General features: G+C 32.8%; 3 protein-coding genes across 4 annotated transcripts; 1 reads left to right on the top strand and 2 right to left on the bottom strand.

Annotated features, from left to right (window-relative positions):
• Positions 1-76: 76 nt before the first annotated feature.
• LOC125063236 (cell division cycle and apoptosis regulator protein 1-like) lies at positions 77-10,001 on the bottom strand. The gene is made up of 15 exons (XM_047669573.1): positions 9,163-10,001; positions 8,477-8,625; positions 8,117-8,342; positions 7,755-8,044; positions 7,209-7,434; positions 6,793-6,946; positions 6,105-6,454; positions 5,390-5,560; positions 4,183-4,437; positions 3,665-3,900; positions 3,031-3,127; positions 2,214-2,328; positions 1,427-1,662; positions 722-837; positions 77-551 (listed from the first exon to the last, which is right to left on the bottom strand). Exons 1-15 carry the CDS (start codon positions 9,820-9,822, stop codon positions 425-427), a joined length of 3,408 nt encoding a protein of 1,135 aa, XP_047525529.1. The 5' UTR covers positions 9,823-10,001; the 3' UTR covers positions 77-424.
• A 1,696-nt stretch (positions 10,002-11,697) lies between these two features.
• On the top strand, positions 11,698-15,993 carry LOC125063746. Of its 2 annotated transcripts, none has more exons than XM_047670342.1 (5): positions 11,698-12,348; positions 12,981-13,041; positions 13,216-13,424; positions 14,995-15,154; positions 15,395-15,993. In XM_047670342.1, exons 1-5 carry the CDS (start codon positions 12,183-12,185, stop codon positions 15,477-15,479), a joined length of 681 nt encoding a protein of 226 aa, XP_047526298.1. In that variant the 5' UTR covers positions 11,698-12,182; the 3' UTR covers positions 15,480-15,993. The 2 variants fall into 2 exon arrangements, with proteins under 2 accessions (XP_047526298.1, XP_047526300.1); XM_047670344.1 differs by having other exon boundaries at positions 12,232-12,344.
• On the bottom strand, positions 15,945-18,442 carry LOC125063747 (odorant receptor 45a). Its single transcript, XM_047670345.1, has 4 exons — positions 18,273-18,442; positions 17,956-18,069; positions 16,329-16,484; positions 15,945-16,079 (listed from the first exon to the last, which is right to left on the bottom strand). The coding sequence occupies exons 1-4, from the start codon at positions 18,327-18,329 to the stop codon at positions 16,029-16,031; spliced, it is 378 nt and encodes a 125-aa protein (XP_047526301.1). The 5' UTR covers positions 18,330-18,442; the 3' UTR covers positions 15,945-16,028.
• Between the last annotated feature and the right edge of the window lie 7,043 nt (positions 18,443-25,485).

Raw genomic sequence — 25,485 nt, 5'->3', positions numbered from 1 at the left:
GCGAATCCTTAGCTTTTTAAGTTTAAAGTTATAAAAAATAAGATTTTATTTAGGTTATGTTAATTTAATAAAACAATTTTCATACTCCAAGTATTGTATTTTAAAATAGTGTCTTACATCTATGGTTATGAGCTAATTTACAAAATAAAATTATTATTATTCATATAACTATTTTTTCATTCCAATTAATAGATTACAAATAGTAGAAGTTGTCACCAAGCAGCTTAACCTCAATGTGAGGGTAATTAAATGACAAATAACTATCGTTTTTAATTTCAAGTTATGTTTAAATCGGTTTAAAATTAGTTACGTAGGTCCCTGGAGTCATTTAGCCATCCCATATTTTCACACAAAAATTAAAATTCCTTTTGACTAATACTAAAAAATATCCACATTTCAAGAACTTATTAGAAATTGTTTCGGGTTATTCCTTATCATCTAAGTCCATATTTTCTGTACTTATAATATCCTTTTTGACGTCTTTATCTTTCACCTCTTCCTTTGTCTCTACTTTTGTTTCTTTTTGTTTTGATTCAGATTCCTTTTCCTCTCTGAAAATGAGTTTTTAATTAATATGACGGATAGAAAAATACGCTTGAAAAGGACTTAATTTTTGGGTTTCAAAAAGACAATTGCATAAACCTTCGGATTTTTTGAAGTCACTATCTCTATAGATATTAAAATTGAATAAGTTTGTTATTCTAATTACACATGTACTAACTTGGCCGGTCCGTTGACGACTTCAACGACGTCATCATCTTCATACTTTATGTTGACCACTGCGTCTGCTTTGCTCTTTATGCTCTTTAGTGCAGCGTGGAAGATCTTGGAACTAGCCTGATATTGAAAAATTTTTTTTAAATAAAATCATAATGTACACTTATGAACGTCAATATTATTTATTATTATGATCTAAATTTACATTTACTATCAGTTCCCAAATAAAGGGCGTAGAGCGGGTGAGAAGAACTGGCAAGAAACTCTCCGCCACTTTTTTTAATTGCCAAGGTTTTGTGTTTGATGAAATTGTATTCATCTGTTTCATGATCATTTCGTTTTTTCTAATAGGAAAGTAGAAAATAAGCCTCCTGTGCCTGTCACAGGCCGTCGATGTTTGGGTCTAAAGGCGAGCCTTAACCACACATGGAAAGATAGATATAATAAGTCAGCATTGATACCCAGACGAGATGCGGATCTTGACTGCAGGTTAATACTACAGATTTTCCGTAAATTAACTATACCATTATTATGTTAAGACTAAAGTTGACTAAATGGTAACGTATTAGTAAGTATAGTTATCATTCTATTAATATTAAAACAAACACACATGTTTTTCCCACGGCTTCTAAGGCAAATTTAATTTGTCATACATCGATATTTGATAGTTTCAATTTAATTCTGTAATTAAGACATTTAGAATACTAACCATAAGCGACGTGATCCTAGCTCTCGCAGCGGCGAGGTCAGCGTTTAGATCGCTAAGTTGGCTCTTAGCACCACGCTCCGCTTGTTGAGTTGAAGCTGCAGTCGCTCTAGCTGCCTTTAATGCTGCCTGCGCTTGTTCCAGCGCTGTTTGCAAGCGAGCGCGCTCAGCTTGCCATTTAGCGGCCGAGTTTACTAGCGCCCCCACGTCCACTATGCGAGATTTGTATGAGACTAAACCTGTTGAAATAAATTTTGTATTAATATAACATAGACTGATTCGGCTCTTTAAAATAAATGCAAGAAATTTGTTACAGCCCTAAAAATAATAAATGGATTTATGTAGATATAAATTTTATTTGTATTTTATATTTCCAGCGATGTATTTAACTGATATAAAACTATATCAAAATTCCTTTTTTTGCATAAGAATATTTTAACAAACTAGATATAATAAATCGACAGAAGAATAGAATCTAATCATTTTTAATTTATATATAATGGTATTAATCGCTTATACGAGTACTGGGAATAAATAAGGCGCAACTGCGTTTCTCTGTGAATATAAAAGAAACAACATTTAATGCCTATATTCTAGGTTTTTATAAAATAATGTAATGAAAAAAAATTAAAACATCTTACATCTATTATGTCAAGTGACAAATTAAACATCGTCGATCAGACGGCAAAGAAGAAAAATAAAATATAAAAAGAGTTTGTATAGGAAAATATGTATATTATGTTTTCCTTACATATATTTAAATAATTTTGGGATCTAAAGTGATACCAACCTGTATCACTAACGTCCTTTGTCTCTGCGGAGGAAGGTTGTAAAGTGGAGTCCTGTGCGAAAACCGGTAATAAATTACGATTACCGGACGCTATTACCGATTCCAAATCGGCAACCTGTAAAATATATCACAAATTTAGAACATAACACAAAATTTTGCCCGCAACGTGCAAACATATTATGCCTTAAAAATATATATATTTCTAATTGCATTATTATAATAATGGAATTTTGTCACGTGACCAATTCAGCTATATGGTAGTAATTCTTATATTACTATATAAATAAGGAGGTAGATCATACGTTTAAATCCCAGTTGTTAAATATAAATAGCTTTAAAATATCCATCGAAACTGCGAGTAACAGTTAACATAAAAAAATGAACGTATACACATATTTTACGAACGACTGCAACAAATAGACAAGACTAACAATCTAAAAGATTTGATTAAAAATTGATAAAATTTGAGTTTATTTCAATTAATAATTGCCAAAAAGGGAATACACAAACAAGAAAGTTCATTTATTTATAATTATACAACTTCAACTTTAAATAACAAATAACTGTGTATATTATAATTTAATATGTATAACTCTTGTATTTTTTGTTGTTGTATCTAATCTAAATGATATATGTATTCTTTACGACGCCTATAAAAGGCAGTCATTGCAGTTTATGGACACCCAATTTATTGGGTGCGTTGCCGGCCTTTATGTCGTACTCGTAATATTTTCCATATGTGTGTTAGGTGTGCCTTATGAATAAATGAACTAATTACTTAGAATGTGAGATTCGCAGCTAGTAAAGAAATACTTACATGAGGTGGTTCTTCACTAGACACAGCGGAATCCAAAGATAGATCTTGAATACTGTCCACTCCACTCCCCAAATCTTTGAGAGTTTGAATTAGAGGTCTGGAAATTAGCATTATCTTAGAAGAATTCTTAGGTAGTTATTATAAATCCCAGTGGCCCTACAACCTTTTAGGTCTATGCCTCAGATTTCTGAATCTGTTTCGTGAATGCTTTTTGTAATAGGCAAGAAGGTCATCAGCCTTATCTGCTTCACGCAGTCGAATTGTTGCGTCTAAAGCATCAGTAATATAGTCTAGTCGACAAGTTGAAAATGGTACAAAATAGAGATACTGCTCTTAAAATTATGTGCGATAGCTCATTGAAATCTCGCTCGTTAAATTAAAATTATAAATAATGGAGATAGAGTTCCGGGAGTTCTGAGTTTTGTATTGGAAATTTCCTCCTCTTTCAGAATCTTTTTTAATAAATAAATTAAAATGAGTGGCGGAGAGTTTATTGCCAGTTCTTCTCTTCCGTTCTAAGCCCTTGATTTAAGAACTGGCAGTAAATGTAAAATTAGAAGCATTTAATATGTTTCTTTTATAAAGTGTACATTGTGTTACCTATATAAAAGGTTTTGATTTTTTTGCCACTTACTTGTAACTAAAATTATCCCGAACGCAAACTTTTTCCAGTACAGCTCGTATCTGAGACCTGGAGAGCTGAAGACCTAGGCTGATGAAAAGGCTCTGCAGATCTTTTCTCGAGACAATTCCACCTCTGGCTGTGTCAAAGTAGACCAGGGATAATAGAAGGTAAGGGTCAGCCGGCAAGTCTACACCACGACTGCGTCTACGCGGCGATTTGCTGCGCTCGTCGTCGCTATGCGAGTCCTTTGAAAACGAAAAGAGATATATATATATATATATATATATATATATATATGTGAGTATAAGGGCGGGAAATAAAAAATATGATTCGTTAAAATCGCAGACTATTAAAAAAAAATTAAAATGCACTGCGTTGTTAAATATGTCCAGTGATCTAAAATAAAGTTATTTGTGATAAAAATGTTAAATGCTATTTTTTCATAGCAATTTATTCAATCTTATCAAAGTAACTTTGAAAAAATTATAAAAAATTGATCAAAGAGAAATATGGTCTAAAAAACTTACCCGTCGCTCACGTCGGCGAGTATCGCGTTTGTCGTCCTTTTTGTCTTTATCCTCTTTATCCTTGTCTTCTTTCTTTTTATCTTCGTCTTCTTTCTTGACATCTTCCTTTTCATCTTTCTTTTCTTCTTTCTTGTCGTCTTTTTTCTCGTCTTTAATTTCCTCCGCTTTCTCGGGTAGAGTATAAAGTGTCTTGTAGATGTAGAACCCAAAGTCTCGCATCAACATTTCATTGAAGAGTTCCGCGAACACGAACAGCTAAAACAATTCATATTAAGATTAAAGGTTTACAAATAACTCGAGTGTTAGCCTAGTGGCTCGAGCACATATACCATACCAGATATTACCTGGTATTATACATGGTGGTCAAAAAGTCGTGGATCAAACGCCAATAGGGGATAGATGAGGTTATCAGCTGTAAAAAAATGTTCTATGGGAGGTCTCTAAGCTCAACCCTTGCAGAGTTATAATTTATTTTGCGTTAAAGAAAATTGACTTTTTTTACTAATTCTTATTAAAATTCGTAAAAATTTACATCCTGTATCTTTTTCATAAAATCCACTAGATTGGTACTGATGAGTTCTTGCGTTAGACATACTATTTATAGTTGTTTATTGAGTGTATTGAAGATAATATTAAGTTATACGATATAAATTTTTTTCAAATCATAACTCTTTGTTTACTTCGGACCCCACTGTGAAAAAAAATTACTCTACCGAAAAGTGACCCTGTATTACCAGTTTTGGCGCATTTAATAGGGATTCTGAAAAGGTATTAAACATGGCCATGAGCCGCTCTAATATCTTACTTGATCCACGACTTTTTGGCCATCCTGTATATACACATATATAATACCAGAGGTCGTACGTTCCAAACCCTGGCCATCAATCTGTGTGCGTATTTAACACTCGTTCGTACGGTCAAGGAAAACATCGTGAGGAAATCGGCATGCCTTAGACCCAAAAGAGTCGCCGGCGTGGGTCAGGCTCAGAAGGCTGATCACATAGTTTTCTATTTTTTTAAAAAATTATCACGAAACAGATACAGAACGGTACCTGTTCAAAGGTGTTTTTTTATTTACAAACTTTACAACGAAATTATAAAGATAACCTAACATAACGTAATTTCTATATCTTAGAGATAGGCTTCATAATAGATTTTAAAATAGTAAACATATTGTATAATTAACATTATAATTGTTAAATCTTACCTCAAAGCTATGCTCCTTATTATCTGTGACCCGGTAATCCAAAAGTAGAGATAGTGTGGCAACACTGCAACCAAACTTGCCACCTTTTGCCGTCGCAGACGGATGGACAATAATGTGAGGTGTGGTTGGGAGTTCGTAGCGGGATTTAATCATTTGCTTTTCTTTTTCTTGCTAAAAGGATAATTAGGTTTATTTATTTAGAACGCCAACGCCAATTAAAAAGTTTAGACTAAACAATAATAAATACACGTATGGTGTGGGTGTGTATTTGTGTGTGTCACGAAACATGCAAAATCGGCTTGATTTAGTGACTTTAAATGTATATTATCATATCCTAAGGACTGTTTTTAAACAGTTGCAAGGGGAATTAAATATCTCTGTTGAAAAAGGTGTATAGTGGAAGTAGTTGATTAAGTAATAATTAATGTTTAGTGTAGTTATGAAATTCGATAGATATGAATGTCGATTCCCAATAGTCATTAACAATTAAAAATCATAACTAAAGCCAGTTTTTAGATAATTATAATTAAGACAAAAAAGATTTGAAGTAACGACATAAACTTATTTCTGTGTATTTAATAAATGAACCCAGGTTCAAGAAAAAGGAATAGTAACTAGCTATGGAGATGATTATTGATGTGAAAAGTAGATACACCAAAGATTAGGTATAATATTATGATGAACGTGATTGATAAATAGAACTAAAATCATTCACCTTTTTCTTATCTTCCTCAATTTCCTTCTCTGTTTTTGGCTTTTCCTTCTTCAGTTTGTCATCTTTCTTTTCCTTGTCATCTTTTACGTCTTTCGTATCTTTATCGTCTTTCTTCTCCTCTTCCTTTTTGTCTGGTTTATCTGTTTTCTCTTCTTTCTTTTCTTCAGTTTCAATTTCTTTCAGTTCCTCATCCTTAGAGTCTTCCAGTTTGGTTTCTTTTACTTCCTTGTCTGAAGTTTTTTCTTGTTCATCATCATCTTCTACTTCCATTATCTCTTCTCCTTTTGTGTCCTTATCTTGTTCTCCTTTTATTAGTTTTGAAAGACGTGAAATAAGTTGAGATCGTATGCCTATAAATTGATAAGGTATTTAAATATCTTTCCAGAAGATTAATGTACAAAAATTAAATTATAAATGACTCAATAATTATAAGAGGAATTTGTAATGTATAATTATATCAAATTTCATACATAATATGATTTAATTTATATGCATGGGACAGCTGTATATAATACACAAGGAGAACAGAGAGAGAACCCAAATAAATAAAATTTTGTAAGCATCAACTCTGCCTTGACAATATATTAAAGAATGTAGAGAGTAAAATAATTGAAATCATCTATATCTATGGTTTTATAAGTATAGTATTTCCTAAGTTAATGTATTTTTATTATATGGAAGGGCTCACCTTTACAGCTAACACCACGCGCTCTTAACTCATGTCTCAAAGCGTCAACTTTAATGGTCCTCAGATCAATTTTTGAATAGTGAGTCGGTTCAAGCTTAGCCTCATCGTCATCATTCTCATCAATAGTTATCGTGCTATCCAGATCTTGGTTTTCCTAAAAAACACAAATCTTTCAGTACCCGGCGGAGTACACAAATTTCGATGTCGTCCTTTTTACTTTTATACTTCAAAACTTTAAACTTGAAAAGCAAGTAATTGAGTACACCTATCTACTTCTATACGGGAACCTGTCCTTCGCAAAATTCTCCACCTATCGGAGCGTTGCAGACAGGACGCCATTGCGCGATCGCAAAGGCTGCCGGAGTCCTTAAAGCGCACGCAGCCGGAAGCAAAACTAAACAAAACTGGGAACAAACAATTTGTGATCTCTCCGGGATGTCCTCTGCGGTAGTAGACTGGATGGCGTCGGGGCACAGAGCCCTGAGGGCGGCGTCTTCCGCGGCCTTATAGCGCTCCCCGAGGCCGGCCCACTCGGCCCCCGCCAACTGCACGGCCCACACGTCGGGCAGGAACAACACCACACACTCAAGCCGCGATTTCCCACCGCTCTCGCGCCAGTAGTAAAACTCCACCATTCGGTACCTGTACGGTTAATTATGTTAATAAATACTCACTGCTAGACCGCTCCCGGCAGACACACATCCCCTACGAGAAAATAATCAGCGCTTTTAGCCTCTGCTTCGAAAGGTCGCTACGGAATCGCCCCCATACTCTCACATATTGAATGTGTGCTGTACAATGTTTCACTTTTCAATCAATATCGAAAGTTTCTCTTTGATAGAAAAGGATCTAAGAATAGTTAGCACAGCTTTCACATTATTATCTTGAAACTTTTGATATTAATATGAGAATAAACATATCTGCAAAATAGGTGGGAATGTTCAAAATCAACAAAAACTTACCATTGGGTGCATTCAGATAGATCAATGCCAGTGAGTGCTTTACATGTTCGAATTGCAGTTTTAACTAATACTCCAGGATCTGATTCAGGCTTTTCTCCGTCTAGAGATGGACTCCAAGGTCCACCGATAGCAAAATTTTCAGTACCCTTGCCTTTTTGACCCACAAGAAACTTAATCAATCTAGTAGGATGTAGTGGTGATTTACTACTGCGTTTGTCTTTTTCGTCTACTTTGGTTAGCCCACATTTCTGATAGAGTGACTCCAATGTTGGCATACTAATAAGCATTACCTAAAATAAAGATAAAATTATAAGCATATTTAAAAATTATAAATACTTCTTAAAATATATTAATTAATTTACCTTTGCTGAAAAGCGATAATCTGCATCTGGTGGTTCAAGAACTGCATCATTCAGGTTAGGTGTTGAGACTGTCTTGTCCAGAATATGATATTGACAGGAGCTATTAAGAGAAAATGGTGATTGTGGTGGGAAAGTTTCTCCCCATTTTACGTGTGCATTGAAAAAGTCAGAGGGTATGTAGAGATTACTATATCTTTGACTTATTGCGGGAACATCCATTTTTTGTCTGAAAAAAATTTAGTACATTAAAATTTGTAGTACATATTGGCAATTAATGTTAAGACATCTTACATAAACCCAAAATAATATATTGACTAAATAGAAATCAGTCATTATAATTTTTTTTAAAGTAGTACTTACATATCAAGGGGCATCTTTGGTACTCTGACCATATACTTGACAGGAGATGGCTGGTGTACAATGGGACGTTTTCGAGGGGGTGAATCACGACGATTGCGACTGTCGCGGCGATCACGAGAGCGTGAACGACTTCTTGACCGGGAGCGTTTCTGTAATTATACAGGTTATTCATAAATAACTAACATAGGTGGTATAGTTTTGTATGCCTTCTTTCGTTTGCATTAACAAGAGGCAACTAAATAGACTAATAATGAAAAATTATGTTTTCCTCACTACCCAAACAAGTGCCATTTGTACATAAGATACTTTTTGAATAGAAAATGTTTTGTACATGTAGCATCTTAATCACTTTAAGAATTAATAGGATATGTTTAAAACATGGGTTTATTTTCATGTAGTATGAAGTGGTAAGATGTAACTGTTTAGTTTTTTTTTTGACAATGAGGGGTTACAGAACATACTTTTCAATGAAGTATGACTATTCTAAAATAGACTAAATAAATATAAACTTAATTAATTGAGATTTAGCAGATCACTATCTCCTATATTAAGATAACACTGATGAAGCAGACATCCTGGTAGTTTCACACTTACAAAAAAACGGAATTTAAGTTCTTTAATAAAGGAGAGTAAAATTTTTATATATATTTAATTTACTATAAACAATAATATATAATTAAACCTACCCTATCATCCCTCCTTGAGGAGCGATCATCTCGACGATCATCATTTCTCCGAATCATCATAGGTTTCTTATTTGGAGGTGGTACAGCAGCATAATTATTAGGTTTTGAATTCCCACCCTTTTGATTTGGATTGTTTTTGGGTAGAACCTGCACCCTAGTTGCATTCCATTTAAATGGCATATTTGGGTTGTATGTTGCTTCAACTAGGACTCTATCATTAACTTTAGGAATAACGCCTTTAGCACATACAGAGATTTGGTAGAAAACGTCATGATCAACAAAACCAAAATCATTATGTGTCTTTGTGACAGTGCCGGTAAAAACCCGCTGTTCATTTCCTTGAGGTGCTTGATTTGCAGTATTTTGGTACATATTAGGATTCATAGCACGCGGTGTAGGATACGCTACAACATTTCCTGGGTACATCTGGCCTTGCGCCATCTGATTAAGAGGCATTTGTCCACCCATTGACATAGCCATACCGCTTTGTGTTTGCATCATACCTGGATTAAAAACGGCTGCAGTTTGCTGAAAAGGCATTATACTTTGTTGTGACATCATGGCATTTGGATCCATTATTTGTGGATTAATGCCGGTTATATTTGAGTTTACATTTGAGCGAGCCCACGGCGGGTTTTTCGCTCCACTTCCAGTTTGCATTATAGGACACTGTTTTAAACTATTAACGTAAACTACTTATACACCAGGATGATAAATTACAGCATTAAGGGGAAAATATTGAAAAAGGTGCCAAAACCCCAAACATTGAGTAATCAATAGAATAAAAATAATGAATTTCAAAGACCAATTTTTTTTTTTAATCTTCGCCCATGACGCAGTTCAAAGACCAAATCTGCAATCACAGAGCACAGATCAGAGACTAGAGATTCTTAACACCGTCTATCATAGATGCTTACATGACCAACATAGTATATAATATAGGTATTTGTTTCAATTTTTACTAGAGTCTGGCTAATGAAAGAAGATAATTGAATTATTTGAAAACTTTCGAAAGGCAGCACAGAATGTCATTAAATTTCTTAGGTTAGTATGCTTTATTGTCTTGATACTTCATGCAATTACTCATTTTTATTTTTATTATATATTTTATCCGAATAGTTAACAGGTATAATAGCCTGAACTTTGTTTTATTGATTTTTTGGATTCTGATTTTGATCCGAATAAAGTTGTATTTTATAATAAAAATAGTTTTAGTTTTCCATGCAATGCTAGTCATTTTAAGTATCAATAGTAAAATACTAAATACGTATAGTATTTAATTTCATAGAAATACAGTTACTATCAATGTAAAAAATAATAAAATAAAATCAAGTATCAAATAAGTTTAATCCACAAAATATATCAAACTTTTAGGGATACCATACTAATTTTTTTTGAATTTGCCGCACTTTTTCGTTATCTTCTTTCATGAGCCAGACTCTATAGATATATTATTACAAAAAATATTATTTGTTTTATGTTTGTAACAGATAAACATAACACTACTAATCAAATTTTGAAAATTATTTCATGTCCAAAAGGCCTAACTGTCGCCAGGCGGCAGGCACCTACCATGTTTATTTCATCATTTAATAAATTTTCTAATCATCATAAAAAATACTGCTTTTTCAGAACACATTGATATTTTTATGAAAAATTGTTATTTTTATACAAGACGCTCTTCGATGGCAATGTCTAATATCTATCTCATATCTCAATTCTCAACACATAGAAACTTGTAATGTAGTGTAGTAAAAGACAAAAGTTATAGTAATAATACTATTGAGATGGGTACAGTAGTAACCCTTCTAAAATTAAACATACATGATATTATAGTTAAGTACTTACATTAAGAATTTAAAGTAAAATATGATAGGATGTTATTTCACTTTTTATTTTTAATGAAATATTTTACTAAATCAAGCTAAAAAAATTCTTCTAAATCGCTGGACTAATGATATTCACCGTAGGTTGCAAGTTGACGCTTATCGCGACTAAAAAAAGTAACTCGTACAAAATGATTCGGCTAACTTACAAAAATTTTATAAAGGGAAAAAAATATTGTTTAATAGTATTTGTATAAAAAAAAACTGTTTTTGTTCTTGATTTATAAACTTAATTCCTGTTGATTTCCAGATGACGTTTACCGCTATTACACATATATTACGTGAAAAGTAGCGTAAATGTAATAAATCAGGATGATTTCACTCTTTTAACTATACTTTAGTTAAAATAGAGAAATCATCCTCTTCCATCTCTTTCTGTCAAACTGTGTTTACACTGTGATAAAAAGAGACGTAGAATAAGTAGATACATACTTTAGTTAATGCACCGTGCATTTGACTGATTTATTTTTTATGAATAATATGAAGGGGTAAGTCTATAAAGTAAATCAATAAAGGATCACACTAAAATGACATTGAATTGTATTTGCCTAGCCCAGATTTCAGGTATAACATAAAAATTCTCATATCTCATGCGTAAACATATTTTGACGTTATCGTAAATTATGTTTGTTTATTCAGTACTAGGAGTTGCTGGGAGTTACTGCTTTTACGCACTTTACTACACGGCGAGAACATATCAAGACTAGAAAATTTCTCATTCACAAGTCAGAAACTCGACGTGACAGCTCGTTTGCACATTTCATGACTCTTGTGAAAAACGCGGGAAAAATATTCGACATCTACAGACTACAGACGCATTTGCAAATTTCTAGTGTTTTTTTTTATATTTCTCTACTGTGTGGAGGTCAAGGTGCAGTTTAATATTAGATGTTGGGCATAGTGCCAGTATGTTAGTAAACAGTGTGATATAAAAATAATTACATTTGTATATCAGTGATATTAAATTTTAATTAATAAAAAAACAGGTCAAAGTCAATATTAAATAGGTTTTTGTGAAGGTTTTTGACTGTAAAAGTGAACAACAACAAAGTGAAAAACAAGGAAGTGAAATCGTACCTCTGTGTTTCGTATCTCACGAGTAAATTAAATTAGAATAGATATGAAGTTAGTAGAATGAGTGTCGATATGAAATCATCGGCCCAAGAGGGATCAAGTCAAATTCAGAACGTCCCTAACAGGAATGAAAGAAGATCAAGGGCCCCAAAACAAACCCTAGAGTCAAGACTATGGGATTTATTGCAGCCCTTGGCGAGGCTATGGGGCATCATTACAGCCGTAGGTAAGACTTCCGTTCAAGTAAAAAAGTAAAATTAGTATTTTTAAAAATAGAATTAACTAAACAATTTTTTAATAAAGCTAGGATCGATTTATTTAAAAAAAAAATACACTTTTGTAACTGTGTACAATTAAATTATATGTTATAAATAAATAATAGTTTAAAAAAAACTAAAAAACACGCTTTTAAAGCACATCAAACTAAAAAGTGAAAAATAATTCCTAATTTAGGCTGAAAATTGTAATGAACAAAAAATACTGGTATTATTGTGAAAAAGCGTGGGGCGCTCTGTGCCATATTTTTCGTCTATCGAGCAACCCACGCTTTTTCACAATAAATACCAGTATTTTTATTTATTTTATTTTTTAGTTTAATTTTTTTTCGGATTATTGCATTGTCATCGATCTTTGACAGGTGCGCAAAATTTGAATCTGTCCGTTTAAAGTTGGTCAAAATCGAGTCCGAAGGAGTCGGTTACATACATACATACAGGTGAAGCTAATATAAAGCGTGTAAAAACAACAGAAAAACACTTCTTAATGACACACAAATGTTATGATACACAAAGACCATTATGGTGTGCATTAAACCTTTCACGGTAAATACCTTTGATACTCTACTTTTTATGTCAACAGTGATGAGCGGTGCTGGGGCAGAGCTTACGGTACTGGAGTATGATGTAGCACCGGCTTTGATGTAAGTTCTCGTATTTAATTTAATTTTTCATGTAGTTAGTTGGTTGATTATACAGAGTAAACAGTCGATTCCAATTTCGTCCGTTTATCTAATTATAGGATCAGCAATTACTGCTTCGATGAATTTTTTTGTCTATAATTAGTTTCGGCTTTTTATTATTTTTTTGTTTAACAGAGCCGGTGCGGCGTTAGTATTAATTATGGAGACTATGTGGGTGATTGCTCTCTTTGTGGACCTGCTGGCTCGTCGTGGGGAGTACTCACTTGGTTTGAGGTGCTGGGACTTCTTCAGATGGTGCTGTGGTAGGGCGCGAGCGCCATTCTATGCTTGCGTTGCTACTGCTCTGCTCTTTGCCAATCTCACACTACTTGCTACAGTATCGGGTAATATATTAAGAATTTGTATATTGCGCTAAGTGCAAAGCCCCAATTAGAAACGGGACAGAGACATTTCGGGGCATTTCTATGACCTCATACAAAACGCATATCGTATCAAGCTCAAATAAGGCTATATATGTACTACAAGTCTCATGGGAAACACAAAAAAGGAAAACATTTTCGAAAAGAAAATTGCAGGTTCGTAACCCTGAAGAATCAAAAGACTTTAGACTAATAACAATATAAATATAAAACAAAAGAAAATCTAACGAGTGAGGAAAGGCGTGTGGCTGATATGTGAATAAATATTGTTATAGCTATACGAAACTGTGTGATTTCTCTCCGAGTTTCCCATTCGCATATATCGTCGTGACTCGTGAACGACCTAGCTCACAGCCAGTTTTCCCGATATTTTCTTTTCTAAGAAATTGTTTATTGCGAAAACGTTTATCACAAAACACGGTTTCTTTAATTGTGTCTAGGGACTTATTCTATCTTTTAAATTTAAATAAAAAATAAAGATACATTATATTAATTGCAATAAACGTTCACGAATTGTTGTTACGCGTCTCGCGACTCAAAACACGGTTAAAGTATCATTATTGTTGCAATGTTAAGTCTCAAGCAATAAAATGTCGTGTGATAAGTGCGTTTGTATTAATTAAAGTTGAAATATTTTGTGATACATTTAACATAGAATTTCGGGGTTTAATAAATTTGTATTCTTCGAGGATACATTTGCCTTATTTTGTTTCGATACGTTCAGCAAAACCAGACCTATTTTTAAATTTAAAATATTTAACATAATAACACCACCACTACAGTTGTAGTTACATACCCGTATTTAAATTCGTAACACATAGAAAATAATCTAATTTCATAAAAAAATGTAGTTTGACTGCTCTTATAACTAGATATGTACATAATTAAATTTGCGCCTAATTTTAACAAACATACTGGTTTACTACATTCTGAGGTAGACTTTTTTTAATATAACAATAAGTTTTCTACAATAATAGTTCATACATATTCTAATATTTCTAAAAGAAACTAAGTCAAAAATTCGTGTGCGATAAATAGTCATATCACGTACTCGTGTAACGTGATGAGTTCAGAGGAGATACGTCATATTTTCCACAAAAAAATCCTTTCACGATTTCCGTGCATGAATTTTTGCTCCTTGCGTATAAAGTGTTACTTAATTCTATTAACTATCGCATATAATTTTATTGCCTCATTATAAATAGAAAAATCTTTATTATCACAAAATACCATGCTACTACTGCAAATCAGTTTTTGTTTAGTTTTCAATATGTCTCTAGTAAAACTTTTTTCAGAATATCGATGAGATATAGATTCCTTTATCAAATGCCGTTTAAATGTAGTCCTTTCAAAATTTATTGCAATAAAGTGTTTATAAATAATCTATAAGCACGTTATTAATTTGTTTTTGGTAGGAACAGAAATTAATGCTCTGTTTCATTATATTTTAAGTAATACTAAAGTGCCCTGAGTTTTTGGCTGTCAGAAAACTATAGCCAGTTCTAAAATGCTAAGATTGTTAATTAATTACCAGGTGGAATGTTACTAGTACTGGCCGCCCTACGAGCGGCAGTGCCCTTCTCACCTTACGCTCGACAAGGGCCTCATTCACCAAGGGCGGGCAGTTCCTTGCTGAGCCAACATGAGAATCTACCAGACGTCTACTATAACGCAGCTAATGGTAATGATGAAAGGTCAGTGAATTTTTTGTTCAATTATTTATCTTTAGTGTTTGAATGTAATTATAATACTGTCTTTCCGTGTGGTTTAATCATAGCTTAATTATATTATAATTAATATTTAATTTTTGCGAATTTTGAAATCATATCAAAAATTTTCATTTTGAGGATAAAAATAAAAATAACATAATTATATATTGTATCCTATTACGTTGGTCTTCATATATTTCATAAGCTTTTTAAACTTATTTTCAGATGCGAAGAAATGACAGTTTTAAATGTACAATCTCCGAAGAAATCACGTTCTGTTTCACCGAAACCGAAGCTATTGGAAATATAAAACATATTTTAAATGTATTTTATTATCAAAGAGGTTTACCTACTATGTTTAATTATCTTTGGTTATATCAAAGACATATTTCTCTATGGCCTTATTATAAAAGGAGGATATACGTACTGGTTACGTGTTAACAAAATGGTAACCATGGTAACCGTAATCGTACTCTTTTATAAGGTCATTAATTTTTAATATTGTTCTATTACTAAAAATAAGTAGGTAGTCTGCACAGTTTGTTGTGCGTTTGATTTATTGATCCAGCCATTCGATCCATTGAAGAATTTGACCAGTTGAATGCAACCACCATATAAATATAAAACGTAGCTTTGACCGACTTCAATTAAAATTAAAGTTAACATATTCAGAACTAATTTATTCAGAACTTTACTGCAAGTAAGATCTAGAACTACTTTGTATACTTATTTAATTAACCTAATTATTAATTATCGAATAAGAAACTGTGATAGTTTGTGTAAGTGTTCGTGTGATTTGTTAATAAATAGTAATTAATAATAAATCATCGTTTTATTTTACGACTGCAAATGAAGTTGTTCATTGTTTTTGACTTAATACAGCGTAGTATGAATAGGCAGCTTTCATTATCTGAAAAAGATATTTTATTAATAAAATACGATAAGTGGAAGATTTGCTTTATTAATTAATTCAATCGTTTGCGCGGGTAAATAGGTCACCTTTTCAAATAGTTCAATGCAATTACTGTATTTTCCATTTAATAAGGTTAATTAAAATGAATACACATATTTTTTTAACAATAGCTATGATTTAAGCACCTACAAAGAGTTCAGGGTTTGAAATGACACATTCCTTTAGTGTATACTGTTCAATACTTACTGCTAGAAAGCAATTATTGTCCATATTAGCAAATCCAGCTGCAGTCAAACGTAGAGGCCTCTGTGTTCTCATCATAATCATGATTAATAGGGGGCGAAGCCGCGGTGGCATTCGCTCCCATTTGCATTGCATTACAGACTCTGATACTAGACTAGCCTGCAACATGCCTTTAAAGACTTATCTGGTAATAGCGAAAGTATTTAGAGATGCTTGAATAGCCTTATTAGGCTTTGCAAGTGAAACTACCGCGTATTCTCATCTTTTAAATACTTTTGAAACCGTATACTGGCTTGAATATAATAAGAAAACGAAATTAACTGTGGTTTTTGAACTAGAAACGTCGATGTGTATCATTCCTAATTTTGTGAGAGTAATAGGTTCGAGTAGTTTTAATTAAAAAACAATTTCTGTACACAAACAAAACCATAGACACCATATGCATATCACGTACATCTCGTCTGTTCCCGACGAAACAATTCTTGATTGGCACAGATAAATATATATATAATATTTATCTTTGATAATATCCTACTTGCCTATAAAGATCCATACATAATTCCATACCCCAACGGAAGAATCCGGAACCTTCAATCGATGATCTAGTAGGTATGCCTACTAGAATATCATAGAATACTAGCTGACCTGGCAATCGTCGTTTTCCCATGTATATCATTTATAATAAAAAATAGGGGTTGATCGTAGAGGGGTGAAAATTAGGGGTTTTAATGCTGTATCATAAATAAATAAAATAAAAAATTATCTAAAAATTACAAAAATAATTGATCTTGTCCGATTCTCAGACATACCACAATATGCACACAAAATTTTATGAGAATCGGTGAATCCGTTTCGGAGGAGTTTAACTACAAACACCGCGACACGAGAATTTTATATATTAGATTTATAAATGTTAACATTTTAAATTCTGGCGTCCATATCGGATTTTTGTAAATGATTGTGAGAATATAAAAATAGTTTATTCGAAGAAGTTATTAAAACGATTCTCTTCGAGGAATGTAGGTTTTTTTAGTTTTCTTTTGCAGTTAACAAATAATTTAACTGCACATAATTCTCAGAACGAGCTCGCTGGACCCTAACAAGTTTTATTAATTTACTCGCACGTCAAGCGGGCAAATAAATGCATATTCCAAACTACAAATTGAATAATAGAATAATAAAGTTTTTGTTATATGACGAAACTCAATTGCATGACGTCCTACGGTTAAACGTAATTTTGGAAAGAAATAAATTTATTGTAATTAATGTAATTTCAAGTGGTTTGACGAAACCTAATTGCCACCACATTTATTGAATAAAATTCCGAATTTCCTCCAGAATATAGGTAACGTTAGCAGGTGGGAGAAATAGGACTAGAACTTCAATTTATAGCGGTGTATCAAAAATTACATTTGTAAGAAAAAGTATTATGAAACCTACATTACTTTGACTTATCTACCTTTGACTACTTTACCTTGAATTATCACGATAATTCATTTCCTTTTATGTGACACGAAGTCGCACGAAAAAAATTGGACAAACATACAATGTAGAAACTATACTTTTAATTACATGATAACATTTACATGACACCAATTACTTGGTTGGAAAAAATATGCCACGAACTTACTTGATATGTCAGTTCATTTGCTGTGAAGCACTGAATAGCCAACTGTATAATCATAGCCGCAAAGAAAGCTAACGATGTAACTAGACGTATGGATTTGAAGCTAGATGCATCTTGCTATAAAATGTACGGAAAATTAATGAAATGTTCGTGTATATCTATTATACTTATTGGTTAATCAAACAGAGAAGATAATTATAAGGCACTATTATAATAGCAATGTGATTTATAAGATTAACAACAAGCTAATTACAGTTATTAATTATAGACCGTTCCGCATGAAATAATATCGTGCAATATATTTTTTCATACAACCTTACCGAAACTTGAACCATTACAACGCAAATCGCCGCCATACTGGATAGAAGCTGCGTCATAAAGCCATAGGAATACGTCTTCGCAAATTTCTCTACACATCTGTAAGGAAAATCACGCAGAACAATTAATTAGTAGGGTATCTCATAAGGGACATAATATGCTATTTTCTCGGGTCCCTCATAACCACACTATATAGTATATAGATTTTAAGTGAAATGTTTAAAATGTTATGTTTGAAATGTTCTGTCTTATAAAAGTTATTTTATATGGTTAGGTATCGGTTTGATATCTAAAGGGAAGAATATTTTGAATAAATATATAATAATATTCTGAATAACATTATGAGTGGAAAAGCGTTCAGCAATATGCAAAATTGTAATAAAATTTTTGAGCAATAGGTAATTAAACAATTTGTTTAAACAATAAAAAAATATGTATGTGATTGATGAAGTTGATTATTATAACAAATATTATAGATACTAATAAATAATATCTTCAATTAAGTAACTAGTATTACAGAAAATTAAGTCTAGATTACCCAGCCAGTTTGCGATTATTATAAAACGTTGCAGATTTTATAATTACAATAAAGCTGCGTAGCTAATTTAATACAATAGACGCCAAGTTTTAAATTACTTCTAGAATTTTTTATCGTAAAACAAATTCTACATTATTAAGCTTAAAAAAAAACTCTAAAATAGTATAAAAACTAATAGAAAATCTATGTCTTTTTCATACTGTTGATAATCCTTATGCTAGCAATACAATGTAAAATCATCCTTTTAAAAGAAATACGCAATAGTATCCAGTAGTGTTGATTGCTACGCCTTCTACAGCGCGACTTAGTACCTACCTAAGCGTCAAAGTATTTGAAGATTTATCACAAACTATGCTCCCCTTCATATCGCACTAGAGGTGAATATGAAGTGCCGATTATGTTGATTCAGGCGTGAGAAAAAAGCATTTTATATTACAATATTTGGGCGGTAAGCCGAGAATATTGCGTCGTATCTTTATAGAAACCGGCTTTTATTACTTGCAGGAGTTTTGATGATCTCTCGTCGGATGATAGATATATTGGTAATTTCAAATTCCTCGAAACACAAGAAATAATTTAAAGATTACTCTGGCGTTTTTCATGTGCGTCATTCAAATGCGGAATGCCTTTTCACCAAGACTCTTGATGCGTCTGTTTTCTTTGCCCATGCAATAAACACGAAAATATGATTGTGTCAGCTTCTCTTGACATATTAGTGAACATGAAATAACTAATTATCATATTAAATAGCCGTTTTGTTGAAGATAGAAGTCAGTAGACAAAATTATTATAGGTGACGTGCCAAACTTGTCTAGACTTATGATAATGTACATATTTTCAACGAAATATACGATTAAAAAACGTTTAATTATCTTTTTATGATTAAGTTGAAAGGGAACTAAAGGTGAAAGCAATTTTTTTAGTTAAGAACTGTAAAACCATAATGATAACGGTCTAAATAATTTAAATGATACCTACTTATTTGTAATTTAAAACATGGCACGTAATAAATTATATCAAAACTTGTTTCTTATTCTAACGGCCAAAATTAATAATGTATCCTCAATCTATGATTATAACCAATCTTGGACTGATTCATATCTAAAGACCGATCTCCAATCTGCATGCCAATAAACATTTCTGCTATCCGATTGTTTATTTGACAAAAGATTGACAGCAATCTTTTGCGTGATCCTTGCCTCTCGACCGCGTTTCGTTCAATGCAATATGTTGTGTTCAAGCATACCAAAAGTTTGCTGTTTTTGGAACGAAATAAAATAAGTAAGACTAATAGGGTCTGTTTCACAATGTATGGATAAAGTAGCAAATAGCTATGCAACGTTTTGTTTGTTTTTTTGTTACGAACAAATAAAGTTACAAAATTCTATAGAAAAACATAGGACCTTAACCTTTTTGTTGGTCATTTAATATTACTTGTAACGAAACGGGCTGTCATTTTCATATGGTATTTTTGTTTGTTAGGTTATTGAGTATTTTAGTACATATTATTACAAATATAAATTTTCTCTGAGTAGTTTGTGTATCTTGTTTTTGTGATTCGAGGTTGGTTCTTTAACTTAAAAAAATGTCTACGCAAAAACGTGAAAGAAGCGTCAATTTCAGCCGGGAAGAAGTTGACCTTCTAACTTCGCTTGTTGCTGACCATAAAAATATATTAGAAAATAAAAAGAGTGACTCAGTCACCTGGCAGGAGAAAGAGCAGTGCTGGAAGACGCTGGAGGCGCTGTTTAATAGCACAAGTGGGGTAAACTTTCGCAGTGCTAAAGCTTAAAGAGGGATACAAGAAAAAAGTCTGCCTTGAAACATGCTGAAACATATCGTACAGGAGGTGGCCCTAGTGCTGCTACTACTATCGAGGAAAAAGTCAAAGACATGATATTGTTGTCTGTCGAAGGAAATGAAAGTCAATTGAAAGGAAGAGCTTCTAAATAAGAGAAAGCAATGAGCATTTGAAGAGGAAGAAAGAGAGCATAAAAGAGAATTATGGGCCATAGAAAAAAATATATTGTTAAATAAATTAGGAAAATATTAGATATTGTGCCTGGAGCGAGGATGTATTGTATTAAAAATTTCATATGAACTTCATATGAATTTCGCATTCATATGAACTGCAAAAGGTTATTCTTTACAGTATATAGACGAGTTGAACAATGATGATGAAGATAATAAACATGTATTTTTATTTAAATAAAAGCATTGAATTTTTATTTAATTTATCTCAAAAATGTTGTAATTTATAAAATATTATAGTAATAAAGCAAAATAATCACTTATAAGATTACTTCGTACACTTGCATTTCCCACGTTGTCAATTGCGCTTTGATCAATATCATCAGCTTGTTCATCTACTTGTTGCAGTAGTTCAAAATGTTCATCTCGCATATCAATAGCAATATTGTGCAACACTGCACATGCCACTATCACGGCTTGTACACGAGATACTTGAAGCAAAACCTTTTTTGACAAACCGATTTTTTCCAAACACCATATTATGTCCTTTCCACCACATTTCTGCTTCGTATTTGAGATTCGTTATAAAGATGTTCTGCTGGAGTCTTGAGGTTTTGAAGTGGAGTTAGTAGGTAGTATCTATAGTAACAAATATTTTTGGTTGTAGCTAATATTTAAATTTTTTTTACAAAAGTTGATGAAAAGATGAAACCTGCAAGAAGTCATATATGATAGACATCACTTTGTGTAAAAGTGTCTCCAAAGCTTCTTTTGTTAAATGTGAATTCGGCGTCATTCAGGCCCTGGATATAATAAATTCTTGTCTTCTTATGTCTTCGCACAGAAGTACGTTGTCTTCTTCCAGCTTCAGAATTACTATCCCAATCGGATAATTGCATTTAAACTTCCAAATCACTATCACTAGAACTGGAAGATGACGAAGATGAATAAATTTTCCCAATGAATATTAAGTTAGGTCGCAATCCCAAACCCAAATCATACGAGTTTCACCGATAGCAATCCGAGATTGATTTGGCCAATCGAAGCACTGTCAAAATGGACAGATAGGTTGTTGGCATGAGTAAACATTCATTTTCATACAGAGGGCAATCTTCAATCTCTTATCCGCCCTCTGAACGATTGGTTGAATAATTAGATTGGTATCTCAGTCCATGTATTGAATATTGGCATGCTTTTCTTTAGAAATGGATTGAATTGTCAGTCTATGACAGCTAAAATTGGATTGAGATTGCATATTGGTTTTGGCCGTAAGTCTACAGCCGATTTTTGAAGATAGTGTTAAGTTTTTCTTATGTTATTGGATATCGGTAAGTCGGCTTTTGAACATAGAGTGTTTGTAATACGGGTGACAGTCCGATAAAAAATTACAAATTATACTTGAATCACAGAACACTGCGTAAAATTAAATAGATACTGCAGTACTAACCATAACCATTTGTACAGAAACATAGTGCAGCATATTAGGACTTAACGGAAGCAAATACATACATCATTCGAATACTAAAAGTATTTGTTACGTCAGTTCCTACTCGTAACAGTACCTACCTACCGTTTTGATATAATGGCCGATTTACATTATCTTAGTGTTTAGGAGAGTGCTTTAGTACAACTTGAAAGGCAAGTTCTTTAGCGTAGCGTTTACTAAAGCAAGTAGCGTTTACATGTTTCAACTAAAGTACTATCCTAAAGCACTCTCCTAAACACTAAGATAATGTAAATCGGCCTTAATAGATGAATTGTATCGTAAACGATATTAATAAGTGAACTTACGAAATCAACAACTGATGCTGTCGTATACAATCCATTAGAGCTATATTTAATGCCTTTTCAAAATCTTCCTTATTCATTCTTAAGTCGAAATCTGCAACCGCATTACCTGCACCTTGAGCTAATTTCATTCTAGTGCGGTCATAAACTGTTACCAGTGCCTCTTGCAATATCGCGAACTGATTACTCATGTGAAGTATAACTGATCCAATGAACGTGTCTATCGTCATTACGATATGTCCCGTCCATAACAGACCTATGGATTCTAATAAAAATGTAGAAATGTAAGATTTATCCGTCTGATAAGCCCATGGTATGTAAATTGGTTGAGGTAAAGTCCTCGGCGGTCTTTCAGTGTCGTTATACAGTGGAAAATCGGCTTTCCACCTTATATCCTGTATGATTCCGTAAACATTACTATTTCCAATAGTTATCCATCCAAAGAACAAAAATGCACCAGTCAATATTCGCGTAACTTTAACTGTTCGTCTGTTTCTTTCGTTGTTCTGATAGAACATTTGCAAGTCGATTTCCAAAATGTGCACGATTTCCTGTATCTCCTTGTTCTTAAAGAAAAATATATAGAGCTTTATGAGCGTTAAATTATGAGTGATGACAAATGAAAGGCTGAACATGAAGCGGTCAAGATCTTTCTCTCCAACGAAAGGGTCAACTGTCTCCAGACCGACGAAACCCGCGACCCAAACCAGTTCTGTGAGTATGGCATAATAAAGGTATACTCCAGGGAAATTCCTGGTATCCCCCTCGTCAGGATGGTGCCAGTATCCTAATCCTAGGAAACGCAGTAAAAGGTAATGCATTGCAAAATAACGGCGAGGTCTGTCCATTTCTTTTGATTACATCAGAATTACTCTAAAGCACGATTCAATTTGCTGTTCCAACCAAAATTCAGTCAATAACGTTATAATTATTGTATTTCCGTACAATTTAGTAGCGAAGGCGATTTTGTTCTATTAAATATAATAAATATAAATTTCATTTATTTATAATATATAATATACTAAATTATTATAAATTTAGATTAAATGCAACCCTAAGTGTTTGTTGGGCAAAGGAAACTGAAAACTCGCCCTCGGACCTCGAACGACAAGATCGATTAAAAAAACAAAAGCAAGGTAGAAAGGGTAATTGTATGGTTTTGTTTATATTTGTCCCACTTATCGGCCGGTTTCACAAAATTTCTAGCAATTGTTTAATTGACAAAATAAAGTATTTTTAATAAAAAAATTGTTAAATAGGGAAATCTGTAACGAGTTTAGAAACTATAAATATATGGTAAGTAAACGTTTCATTGTTTTATTGGAAATAAAAAAAACTAATTACCTATGATAATTAATTCTGACATTTCAGTAATTTATATATACAAGTACAGAAACATTTTTTTCTTTGTATTAAATAAATAGTTTGTAAAATATTATTGTACTACAACTGAAATGCCTAATAAAATATTAGCAGAAATATATTCTAGTATTGTCATTAAACGGCGTAATCTAATTGGTACTTTCAGAATAACGTGTAAGGTATTATTTGAAGCGAACATTTAATTGCAGGGCTTTTAACGCCGGTCATTTAGCTTAATAGCATTATCATATTTAAGTAAGGTTATAGACGTAGGTATATAGAAACCATACTTGGATGGGCCTTGCCCACCTTAGGATGTCGAGTTACTGATCTGAAATTCTATGCTGATACTTCACACAGAAAATTCACACAGATGCCATGGGGGCTTAAGCGGGCCATAGACGGACCCATGTTGCAGTCAAGACCGACTGCAACATGCGGTTTGCTCAGGAACTGCTCGAGCGGTCCGTGTATTGCGAATATGAATTTAGTATGGAAACTGCAGATCGCCGTGATATTGATGACAGTTCGTGTGGACCAATTTTCATACAAAGTTAGTTTTCGACTTTCTACATACATTACTGTTGATGTTGTTAAGGCATCTTGACTAAACCCCCAGGTACTGGAAAATAATACTACAGGCTGCATATTATGCCAATGAGTACTAAGCTTAAAGCTTCGTGGAAATTTCTACAACGATTAGTTTTGAAACCTGTCATGGTAGCCGCTATCGCTATTCGAATTTACTAAGTACCGGCGCTGGTGTGTGTACTTCTTAAAATATATTCAACAAATATACGAATTCAATTTTCGAAATTCAATTTTTATTAAAAAAATTTGCTTCATTTAAATTTTTTACAACGCAAACGGAACTAAAGACTTAAAGCTGAAACTAGCTCTAGATACAACTTTTATATTTTAAAATGTTGGTTGCTTAGGTACGTTCCAAAATTAATGTCCCTATACCTGTAAAAATCTTGAATTACCATACATAGCGATGTCTTCCATTAATAGACAAATTGAAACCACCTTATAATTTTACCATATAGACCAGTCATTATAGACATTCGAAATCGAAAATTTGATAATAATTCCAAAAGTTTTCAAACTTCAGTCAAGTGAATGGTACATTGGGACGACAATAAATCTCATTTTGCAACCTTGTCCGCAGTCCGGAACATTGTTAAAATTGCAATTAAATTAATTTTTGCTGTATGGTCGTGAAAAAAATTCCAAAAGTTCTGCAAACTTGGGGAAGTTTTCGATATAATATTTCATATCACGTATAAAATTTGCAACCAACCTAAGTGTACGGAACATTTTTTGTTATTTATTTTATTTTCGGTATATCTGTCAAATTTGCAGAACTTTTGGAACGTTTTCCTTCAGTTTAATAAAGAAAAACATTAATTTTTAATATTTTTTTCACGACCAAAACTTATTTTTAACAATGCTCCGGACCGCAGAGCAGGTTGCAAAATTTTATAGTTTGTTTTAATACCACTCCTGACCTTACATCAAAATTTGAAAACTTTTGGAATTATAATGAATTAATT

The sequence above is a fragment of the Pieris napi genome, chromosome 3 (genome assembly GCF_905475465.1).
Source record: "Pieris napi chromosome 3, ilPieNapi1.2, whole genome shotgun sequence".
In the NCBI taxonomy this organism is placed as follows: Eukaryota; Metazoa; Arthropoda; class Insecta; order Lepidoptera; family Pieridae; genus Pieris; species Pieris napi.
The sequence above is the reverse complement of the archived record's forward strand: the minus strand, read 5'-3'. Positions and strand labels throughout refer to the sequence as shown.

Coding starts and splice junctions, on each gene's coding strand:
- LOC125063236 (XM_047669573.1), bottom strand. CDS start 9,822: ATGCAAACTGGAAGTGGAGCGAAAAACCCGCCGTGGGCTCGCTCAAAT. Junction 2,329..3,030: donor CTAGTGAAGAACCACCTCAT/GTAAGTATTTCT, acceptor TATATTTTACAG/GTTGCCGATTTGGAATCGGT. Junction 1,663..2,213: donor AAAGGACGTTAGTGATACAG/GTTGGTATCACT, acceptor TTATTTCAACAG/GTTTAGTCTCATACAAATCT.
- LOC125063746 (XM_047670342.1), top strand. CDS start 12,183: ATGAGTGTCGATATGAAATCATCGGCCCAAGAGGGATCAAGTCAAATT. Junction 12,349..12,980: donor GGGCATCATTACAGCCGTAG/GTAAGACTTCCG, acceptor TTATGTCAACAG/TGATGAGCGGTGCTGGGGCA. Junction 15,155..15,394: donor GCTAATGGTAATGATGAAAG/GTCAGTGAATTT, acceptor ACTTATTTTCAG/ATGCGAAGAAATGACAGTTT.
- LOC125063747 (XM_047670345.1), bottom strand. CDS start 18,329: ATGACGCAGCTTCTATCCAGTATGGCGGCGATTTGCGTTGTAATGGTT. Junction 16,485..17,955: donor CAAATGAACTGACATATCAA/GTAAGTTCGTGG, acceptor GGCATGTTGCAG/GCTAGTCTAGTATCAGAGTC. Junction 16,080..16,328: donor ACAATAATTGCTTTCTAGCA/GTAAGTATTGAA, acceptor TATCTTTTTCAG/ATAATGAAAGCTGCCTATTC.